At 36.4% G+C, this 10,347-nt stretch overlaps 3 protein-coding genes across 4 annotated transcripts; 2 read left to right on the forward strand and 1 right to left on the reverse strand.

Annotated features, from left to right (window-relative positions):
- The first annotated feature begins 244 nt into the window (after positions 1–244).
- Positions 245–646, forward strand: LOC114523318. The gene has a single exon (XM_028544196.1). The coding sequence runs from the start codon at positions 245–247 to the stop codon at positions 644–646; it is 402 nt and encodes a 133-aa protein (XP_028399997.1).
- A 572-nt stretch (positions 647–1,218) lies between these two features.
- LOC114523381 (F-box only protein 8-like) lies at positions 1,219–7,374 on the reverse strand. Its single transcript, XM_028544278.1, has 9 exons — positions 7,254–7,374; positions 6,971–7,106; positions 6,332–6,648; positions 5,459–5,507; positions 4,771–4,845; positions 4,036–4,160; positions 3,798–3,866; positions 3,470–3,585; positions 1,219–1,645 (listed from the first exon to the last, which is right to left on the reverse strand). Exons 3-9 carry the CDS (start codon positions 6,517–6,519, stop codon positions 1,383–1,385), a joined length of 885 nt encoding a protein of 294 aa, XP_028400079.1. The 5' UTR covers positions 6,520–6,648; positions 6,971–7,106; positions 7,254–7,374; the 3' UTR covers positions 1,219–1,382.
- A 198-nt stretch (positions 7,375–7,572) lies between these two features.
- On the forward strand, positions 7,573–10,330 carry LOC114523384. Of its 2 annotated transcripts, none has more exons than XM_028544280.1 (2): positions 7,573–7,806; positions 9,022–10,330. In XM_028544280.1, the coding sequence occupies exon 2, from the start codon at positions 9,039–9,041 to the stop codon at positions 10,053–10,055; it is 1,017 nt and encodes a 338-aa protein (XP_028400081.1). In that variant the 5' UTR covers positions 7,573–7,806; positions 9,022–9,038; the 3' UTR covers positions 10,056–10,330. The 2 variants fall into 2 exon arrangements, with proteins under 2 accessions (XP_028400081.1, XP_028400082.1); XM_028544281.1 differs by having other exon boundaries at positions 9,039–10,330.
- The last annotated feature ends 17 nt before the right edge of the window (positions 10,331–10,347 follow it).

The raw sequence follows: 10,347 nt of genomic DNA on the forward strand, positions 1-10,347 counted from the left end.
TGGTGAAAGGTGTCGTGAACAGCTGCAACACTTGCAAGCAAGCCCGACCAAAAGCGTTGAAGCAGCCGACAACGGCGTCTTTACCAACGTTTCGGACCGTGATGACAGAGCCGTTCGCAATGACCGGAGTGGACTTCGCTGGTCCCTTCTCTACAGAGATAACCGAAAGTCAACGCGCAAGGCCTACGTTGCTCTTTACACCTGCTCTACGACAAGAGCGGTTCATCTGAAGTTGAGCAAGAGCATGGACGCTGACGAATTCAAGAAAGGATTTAAAGAGTTCGTGGCTAGACGCGGTACACCAAAAAAGATCTTGAGTGATAATGCGTTAACCTTCAAAGCGACCAAACAGTGGCTAGACAGTCTTACTAAGGATACGGATTTGTTTAACTACCTAACGACGCAGAGGATAACTTGGCAATTTAATTTGTCTAGAGCCCCTTGGTGGGGTGGCTTTTTCGAGAGGCTTGTCGGGATAATGAAATCCAGTTTGGCTAAAGTAATTGGTCCAGCGATGTTAACGTTCCCCGAGCTTGAAGAAGTTCTGCTGGATGTTGAATGCCTTATGAACAACCGCCCACTCTGCTACCAAGGTGAAGAATTCGAACAGCCTGTAATCACACCAAATTTACTTCTTCGTGGTTAGCCAGCAAACTTACTGGAAGAAGATGTAGACGAACTCGCTTGAGGTTGTGTAGTCTCAGCATAATGGCAGATTCTTCGTTGACAATGGATTGAGAAAGCAGTCGCTATACAATTAAGGGATTATTTCACAGAGAATCATCTGCATGAGAAATTCCAGTCTGCTTATGAACCTTGTCATATAGTACTGAAACAGCGTTATTGAGGATTTAAAATGATATCCCTCAAGCTTTTGACAATAGTAATACTGTTATTCGTGCCCTACATGATCTGTTCTATCTGGCGTTCGATATTCTAGATCATTCCATGCAATTAAAAAGACATTAACGTTAAATGATGTAAAATGCCTTTAAAGTTAACTAGGATTTAAAGTTAGAGCAGATTTATAACTGGAAATCACTCTTTGCATTTATATATAATTTAATAGGAATTATATAGTTATACTTTCTTTATTTTTACATTTTTTTAATAATTAAATATACAGTGTATATATATATATATATATATATATATATATATATATATATGTATATATATATATATATATATATATATATATATATATATATACACTGTACATGCACATACTAGTTATATGCACGCATCATACAGCAAGCACTGAGAAGATATACCAGAATGTAAAGGAGGAAAGATTATTTAGCTGGGTTAACTGGATCTAAAAAACTATTTGGCTATACAAGCTAACCACGCCTATAAGGCATGGAGCTTGATGCAAGCAATTAGGCTTGAACAAAAATATTACCATAAGGACGTTCATACCGAAACATCGGAGCTCTTATGTACACTTTATCCAATGGCTTGGCAATATGTCCTTGTATATAAATGTCATCGTACAAATCTCCAATAAAATCATCGCATGCACCAAGGGCAAGACCTCGTAAATTTTTAATGAACTCTCGTTTTGACATTTTGCGTTTCACCTGAGGACTATAGAGATCCACGCATAGTAGAATTAAGGAATAACACAGGATGTACACCGTTTCTAAATATAAAGAATGATAGATTGCCTTACATGCATAATCGGATCTGTTTTTTAATGTATACATGTTTATGAGAATTATACAATACTTCATGGGAGAAAATTATTAGGGAAACACGGATACAGTTAAAGACTGAGCGGTGGAAAAGGAACAATTTAAAAACTATTAGCTCTGCAACGTTTCAGACAACTAGGTGTCGATTTTGTTTACAGTATTCCGTTTTTGTTGTAAGGATGCAATCAGTATATGCAATTATTAGTTTGGTATGTCTTTTTGCAAAGACACGATGGCTATAGCTATTAGATAACATATATTGCTATTTATTATATACACAAGCGCCAGATATGAGGTATGCTGCAATTTCATTGGTCGGCTACTAGACAGATATTAGCTCATATCTGTCTAGTAGAGAAAGTAAACAAAATGGCGGAAAGATTTGGGGAGTTGAGTGAAATAGAAATCCAAGCCTAGTTGATAATAGCACACCAAAATGCACCGAAAGGGCGACAAAGTTTGTGTATATAATAAAACTCACTCTCGTCGTATATGGCCGATAGCCAACTCGGCGCTACGCGCCTCGTCGGCTATCAGCCGATATACGACTCGATATAGCCGATATACGACTTGATAGCATATATTGCATAGCTAACATATATTGTCCATAGTTATATTAGATTTAGAACACCTATTTGAAAGTTTGAATTTGAATTTTAATAAAACAAATGTTACTTCAAAGCGCGTAAGGTCGACAGCATAAATATTCAAAAATAACATTTGACGTTCAGACCTTTTGTACCAATATCATGTTTTAAGATTTTGAGCCATTTTGATGTTTTATAAGGGTTGAATTTTTAACAGTCACTTAAACTGCCAGCTTCAAAACCGGGCGATGTTTATGTACTTGACTATTTTGAATCAAATAGATATCGACTTATCTTAGTCATTTTATACAGTAAGTTTCACTGTAGGTTTGGCTAGCTTAAGAAATTATTATTTTGGTTTCAAAAGGCGAAGGGATTCTGCATCTTTGTAATTCTAGTTATATAGGAATGTTGCACGAATATCAAAGTCTCATTCGTGAAACTTTCTGATGCATTTTCCTTTCAATAATTTCACAATAATGCAGTACTATACATAATATACTGCACACTGTTTTTTTTATTTTCGCATCGTGTATCGTTTCCATTATACCTTATGGGAATGGAACATGCATGGATAAAAACCGTAAAACTGATTAGAAAATCGGCCACAATTAATGACCTCTCTGATTTTCGTTGCCCTCCATTTTAGTGGTTTCTGTTTATGTAAAAGCCACATAGTTTTATTAGCCTCTCAATCATCCCTGGGAAATAGAATAAAGCAGCGTGGGAGAGGAAGTGTATGTACTAACGCAACTCGGATATTTATGCCCAGTATAGATGCAGAGCGAATCCTAAGTTGTCTGGCAATTGTACAATGGATTTTTTAGATTCTCAAGATACATGTATGCGCATGCGGAAGTTAAAATCGGGAGAAAAACGAATAAATCACAGTTGAATAAACAGTTACCACTCTTCAATACGAATACTCGTAATACAAAGTCGAGGTGAACCGGCTCATTCCATAATCTTTATAAAATAGCGTAAAATAAGGTTCTGAGCAGGAGAATTCCTCTTTTTTACAGTAAAAAATAGTACACGTGCACAGTCTATCCAATTCTAACGACGATTTACTTGGGAAAAAAGGTGAGGCAAGAAAAATTAGATTTCTCATTAAGTCTATTAAAGGCGTATTTCTACTTGCGAATATATTTGTCGCTCATTAGGTGTACTGTATTATTTTCCTACCTTGAGGAAGGCCACATTCAGGATTACATCGAAGGTACTGCGCTGCAAAACCACTTAATATTTCTTCTAAATATTCCCCTCTTGTCGTTGGAGGGCTTACTAGTTTGAAGAATTGTCTGCAAAATAAATATTCAATTTTTCATCAATCAAATAGCGTAACCAATGAAGCAGAAATAAAAATTTTAAAATGACAGCGAGCTAGGGCGACCATCGATCATGCTTATTGTAGCAACATTCGTCTTATTACAAATCTATATTTAGTGGGACAGGATGTAACAGGCTTACATACAACATACGTATCTTGAATTAAAAGTAGTTAATAGTATACCTGAGTGCATTTGGTAATGACTGCATTCTAAAATTTTGGAGACAAATCATTTTTTGTAAGATATCTCTCCTTGAATTTAAAAAACAATGACAACTATTAACAAATTATACGTTACGTACGTAGTATATGAAAAAGTAGGTTTCTCACATATATCAATTTTCAATTTCATTGTACAGTACAGTACGTTTACAACACATGACAAATATTGTACTTTGCCCATCTTTTAATAATAGCACACCTGTTTTTGAGATACTCTGAGAGTTTATCTGGCTTAAGCAAGTCAGTCTTTGAATTGCTGAGAAACTTTGCAATGGCAACAGGATCATCTTCAAGAACATTATGACTTATTAGGTATGAAATACCCTAAAATAAAATATAATAAAATAAACTAAAAATTATAAGAATTATGTACAGTACATGTTGTATCTCATCTGTAGTGTTATGACCAACCAACTGTTATTATAATATTTAATTCCAGTTTCCATTTCATGGGTGATTCTCTGGTCACACACATGACATTGCTGTTTCTTCAGGCTTCATATTTTGCATGTAACAAAATAGAATAGCATTGTCACATGTGTGACCAGAGAATCACTCTAATAATTATCACATATATGTAGGGGATCCGATAATGCATGTATACAATCCAATAATGCATGTATACAATTACATAATATTATATGACGGCAGTATGCTATTTTCATGCAAGAAAAAGTACCGAAAATGCAAAACAGAGTAGCAAGAGCGCATGATTACAGACAAACCATATGATGCACAAATGTAAAAGGGAATTGGCTGGCAACCATTAAGCGACCCTTTAAAGGCAAAGGAGAGTTCATAAATCAAATTTCTATGTAACTCCCTCAGAAAATGTGTCGCATGTTTAGTCATAAAAACAATTTACTTGGAAATTCTATTCCTGGCACATTTACAGTACATACAGTAATTAAGAACCCAGCAGTATAAAGCTCACCTTTTCTGGGTCATAATTAAAGGTAAGTCTTCCCTCATCCAACAGCATGTATAGCTCCTTGAAACTGCATTTGTTCTAAAAAGGGGAAAAAATTCATTGATATTAATATTTGATAAAAGCTTTTTGATAGACAGAGTTACTCCTTGACTTCTATTGTGCAATTAATAATTTTTTTAATAAACATCTTTTGACTAAGAAAATTCTATTCACTTTTGCTTTATTTTTCTGGGGAAAGACACAATAGAGGAAAGGTCAACCTTTGTCTGGGTTCGATTCCCACCATGGTCAAGCTAATTTTTCAGCTTCCCGGTTGGTGACTCAGAGTAGCATCTTCACAATATTTATTTCATATATACACCTTCAAGAATCTCATGCACTAGCTAAGATTCCTATTTCCCAGTACTTTGGTCTATACAAGTATGTATCAATGCTGTTTAATTTTCTATGAACTATAGTATAAATTTATTTTCTATGAACTATAATCTTTCTAGAGCAAAGACACAAAATTTTATTTATAATTTCTAAATGGTCACAATATTCAATAGACAAAAAGATAACTAGTCAGTCATGTATTGGTAAAGATAAGTCCCATTTGTAACATTTATTATTTGTACTATGTATAAATATATGTATAAAGTACAAGACTTTTCTATAGCTGTTTCTGTATCTATAAATATAATATACTTACTGAATTCCTGAAATAAGCTGATGTGAATCCCCAGTTGCTTTTGCATAACCTAGACAAAGTAATATACAGTTATGTACTTTGCTGCATTGATGCTTTACTTGTTTGGGATGGTTGGGGGAGAGTGTCAATGTAAGGTAGGAATATTTTCCATCACCAGTATTTCCAATCCAACAGTTACTTAAAATTCCCAGAGGCCCAAGTTCACCAAGGGCTGCATATAAAATAACCCCTGACACTAGCCAGATAGTAGGGGTATCACCTGATGACCAGTGTACAAAGTTTGTATCACACAACCGAGATATAAAGCATATAATTTTGATGTCTTCTAAATTTTTACCAGTATTTTTTACTAGTACTTTACTAGTATTTTTTGACATCTCAGTTGCGCAGTTTGCCTACTTTCAAGTCAGGCCTAATGACAGTATCATTGCTAGAAGTCCTTATAAAGAATCGGTTACATGAAGGAAAGTGTGGTACTTAACTAGCCTTTAGTACCACTAAACTAGCCCTTTCTAGGCACATTTCCTGTTTCCTCCTATGAAAACGTATTTACTGATATGTATATTTAGGATAAGCCTAATAGTTCTGTAATATAGACAGGTGCACAGAGTTGACATTGCCATGAATACATTTATTAAAAATTGATCATTGAAAAAGAATTAATCATTGACCCAAGATATTTTGAATTATAATAAACCAAAAAATTGTCACGCAAAATCTTGAGCCAGTCTCAAGGATCAAGGCGAGGTGACAATACCAATCATAAACTGACCATTTAACACTCTGAGTCGATTATACTAAATTGAAATCAATTGTATTCATTGTTTATATTCAACGCCGTAAATTTGGACTTGAACCTAAAATTTTACTAACCCTTGCCATAGTATATCGTCATTTCCAAGCTGTTGCCACACACAGGCTGCAAGGCATAGGTCGGTTGCATTTAAATATGACAACACAAAGTGCGCCATCTCTGGTGGAAGTGTCGCCAGATTCGGGAAAGAACGTGGTTCTGCTGCATTCTTTCCACGACTGACGGCTAGTGCTTGTACTTGGCCCATTCGAAAGCATCAGACATTACATTTGATAACGACGCTGACTTGCCGGGATGCCTCACGGAGTTGTTAAGTCGACTTTTAGTCGTAACAATGCTCTCATGATCAACAAGTTTTATACCCAAGACAACGAAACTACAAAAATAAACACATTTCAACATTTGGCGTGGCGATTTTGACGTTTGTTGCTGAACGCATCTTCCGGTGGGTGCATACCTCTGACCGGTATACCGTATATCTAATCTTCCGCTGTTCTGCAGTGCGGGGAAATACGACCACAGAGGGCAGGTTTTGCATCGACACATTTTGGAGATTATTTTCAAAGCATCCGCCTTTGTGCTTCGTCTCATTGTGTTCGCTTTTTGTTAGAAAATCTCAGTGTCGGGGTGAAGGTTTAGCGAGACGATAGTGTTATTTCTAGCGCTGGTCAAAAGCAGATTGTTTTACGTCTAGGAACCCCAATTCCGGCAACTATGCATGAGGAAGCTGCCCTCGCTATCCCTTCCCAGTTCCGCGATTTTTGCAGCCACAGAGCCAGGACGATTAACTGCCAATCTGTAGATTTTAGCAGGTTCATACAAACTTTCTTTGTTCTGAACAAATATTTAAAAAAAACAAAATTTTAGGTATGAAACCATTTCGGTTTGACTGAAAAGATGCATGAATAATGCTGACATCATATTGCGACAAAATCAACATATACCAATAACTAAACACAAAAAAGTAGCCTTGTAACGTACTTTTCATTATTTCTGTAACGTACTTTCCATTATTATAGCTATCGTATCATTATTATAGTTATATTTTTCTGGTGTTCCTTTCCCACGGTTTTTCTGGTGTTCCTTTCGCATCTTTGAATACCCTTAACGTGACGAGTTCTTAGCCGAAGTGCTTTCTCTTCCCACTGATATATATAACCGGATATACCTTTAAAATTTCCACCTGTTTTGCTATATACCCCCAAAACGTATGTAACTTCTTTAATTTTGGCACTTGATGAGCAGGTAACTGCAGGTACTCTTATTAAGTCGTATTATAGCGACATCTTCAAACCGCAAAACAACGCCAAACCAGTTCGGCGTATAAATGTGAAAGGAATTATGCTGTAGCTACAGTTCTCAACCGATCATCATTATCATCGTCATCGTGCAAATTGGAGTTGATGTATTTTAGAGAATAACTGCATATCAATATTGGTATCGCATACTGTCTTTTATATAGATAGCGATATAAATTAAGTAATACATGCCAAGCAACAAGTGAAAGTGTCATACATTGACACGAAGCAAAAAGGTAGGAAATGCGATAGTTTTCTGGTTTACCTTAGAATTGAATCGGGTATTTACATTTTGATCATATATGACAGTTAATTAAAGCAATGGGAAATGACCTACAGGTGTTGTAATTTTGCATGCCGAATAACGAATGCAATCATAGTTTGCATAGGTGCAGTTTGAAGGTGCACAACGTTATGCTTTTCTGCGAAGTTTTCTATCCGTTAACGTGCCTATAGTCCATAGTTGTTTAACCAGTGCAATGATAGCCCTAAAATATGCGTCATGTAAAGTACCTTAATAAACTAATTAATGATTAATATGTAACAAATTAATTGCATGGCTTCTTCGTTAACTATATACGCAGTGAAAACGACGTAATCGATGTTTCATTTGTTTCATACTGATTCTCATTGTTTAAGGGACCCGTTGAGGTCATAAAATAATGTTTTCATGCAGCAATCTCTATCTATATCATTATATGATCTATATCGGACTACATGAGTACATTTTTTATACTGTCCATTGAGGTATATAATAGAACTGCCCTGTAATTAATTACTCACTGTTATTCAGCTAACTGAAGCATGGGGAAGCATTTTCATGCAAAGAAAAAATATCTTAAATAATTCGCTTATAGCGTTGGCTGATGGAGACATCAGTCAAACTTTCATCGTGCCAAGAAGCCACGATGTTTTCGAGAGTTGCATATACTAAAAAAAGACGAAAGAACGAGTATATATATTGGCAGTGACGCCAGAATGATGCGAAGGCAAAAGGGGGCAGATTTTCGTAAAAGTATACTTGGTATAGTAGCGCATACAAAAGAACGTTTGCAAAACATATCTTCTGCATTTGCGTCCATCGAACTTTAATTGCATGGGGGGACCATATTCATATATTCTGTTATACCAGGCAGATTTCTATTGAAAGTGAAGTTGTCTTCAAAAGAAGTTATAGCCAAGCAAAGCAGAATACATGAATATGGTCCCCCTCGTCCGTGGAACTATTTTTAGCGTGTTTTCAATTTCCAATAATTTCGGTGTCTGAGAAAAAATAAAAAATGAAAGGGCATCTTGGTTCTCCTTGCCTGGGCTGTGCTGGTAAAAGGCAATGGGGCAGCTGTCTTTGCTCCCCCCCCCGTCTTCCAGTGTCCCTAGATTCACTATATTTGTGAGTACTTGTCCATTCTATTCAAATTTCTATTCTAGTTATAGTGTTATTTACTTTTTAGTACAATAATCATTCTAGATGACGTCGAGAAAGGACAATTCAAACGGTCATGCAAAAACAAATGACGATATTCTCATAGAAGAATTTGCAAAGGAGTTCTTTGGAACGGACAAACCAGATAACGAAATATTGCAACCTGAAATAACTGAAGTAAAACGAAAAGATTGTGAGAATGAAAGAGGCAAATATGGTGAAAACTATAGCTCGAAGACGCAGAATGCGGGAAAGGAAAAGCGTGGAAATGGACCAAAAGCTGAAAATACTGACAAAAATTTTTCAAAGAACAACGACAACAAGCACCCATTTCAAAATGAGCACCAAAGTGATTCGAGGCAATCCTTGAAACGATTCCGTGAGCTTAGTAATGAATTTATCACTTTATCTAACAGACTGTATAACGCAAGTATGCCCAAGGTTTCGGAAAAGTTAACACAGGTTCTCGCAGAGAAACAACGGCTGGTGAAATTGTTACTCCAGGTAGGCGCACCTGCTCCTTCGAAGACTGGTTCTAAACGTGGTGAGACAAGATTTCGTGAAGAACCAAGGCAGAGAAAAGGAGATTCCAAACAAGAAATTGGAATGCCAAAGAAAACAAAAAGCGTGCATTGGAGTGATGAGCATCTTGGGGGCAAGATCATACATGATCCCTCATTGTATACTGAGAAACGTCCGAATTCCAATCCGTCCCACAAAACCCCAACCAAAAAACCTGGAAGGAACCACAAAAACGATTTGGGGCCGCCGCCCAGATACAAAATGGTCGACAGTTGTACGCAGACACGGCGCAGCAGTGAGAGAAGCGATTGTGATTTGCCGAGCACGTGTTTCACGTGTAAGATGAGAATTGATCACGAAATGGAATATGTGGAAGAGATACTGAATGAGGCTGCTGAGCTCAGGAGGGAGGCTTGCTATATGATATGGCGTGCTCATTACTTGGAACAACTGTGTGACGCTGATGGTTTGGTGAAGCATGTGTATCGCTCAAACTCAAGCATACCAACGCTACCACGTTATTCACAATTGTATAGATAATGTAAATACTTGGTGATAACATAAAATGGTTGGCCCGCGGTTGTGCATGCTGTTCAAAAGCTCATTGAAGTAAAATTCAAAAAAAATTCGAAAAAATCAAAACGAGAAGTTGATATCTTGTAATTTTGAGTTTTAACTCGCGAAAAAGTAATAGCGTGTAAAATGATTGTGTGTTAAAAATTCGTGCTGGGTATATAGTAGCTATAATAATGATGTAAATATAATCGGTTTGCATACACTATTTATAATCAAAATCTTTGATCAACGGATGTTATATGTGCTAATTATGTTT

Source organism: Dendronephthya gigantea, unplaced genomic scaffold (assembly GCF_004324835.1).
Source record: "Dendronephthya gigantea isolate DGI-Jeju-01 unplaced genomic scaffold, DenGig_1.0 000027F, whole genome shotgun sequence".
NCBI classification, from domain to species: Eukaryota; Metazoa; Cnidaria; class Anthozoa; order Malacalcyonacea; family Nephtheidae; genus Dendronephthya; species Dendronephthya gigantea.

What these genes read in the sequence shown, in the direction of transcription:
- LOC114523318 (XM_028544196.1), top strand. Translation starts at nt 245, where the DNA reads ATGGACGCTGACGAATTCAAGAAAGGATTTAAAGAGTTCGTGGCTAGA.
- LOC114523384 (XM_028544280.1), top strand. Translation starts at nt 9,039, where the DNA reads ATGACGTCGAGAAAGGACAATTCAAACGGTCATGCAAAAACAAATGAC.
- LOC114523381 (XM_028544278.1), bottom strand. Translation starts at nt 6,519, where the DNA reads ATGGGCCAAGTACAAGCACTAGCCGTCAGTCGTGGAAAGAATGCAGCA. An exon ending in GACGATATACTATGGCAAGG is followed by an intron (nt 5,508 to 6,331) that starts GTTAGTAAAATT and finishes TACTTTGTCTAG; the next exon opens with GTTATGCAAAAGCAACTGGG. An exon ending in CAGCTTATTTCAGGAATTCA is followed by an intron (nt 4,846 to 5,458) that starts GTAAGTATATTA and finishes TCCCCTTTTTAG; the next exon opens with AACAAATGCAGTTTCAAGGA.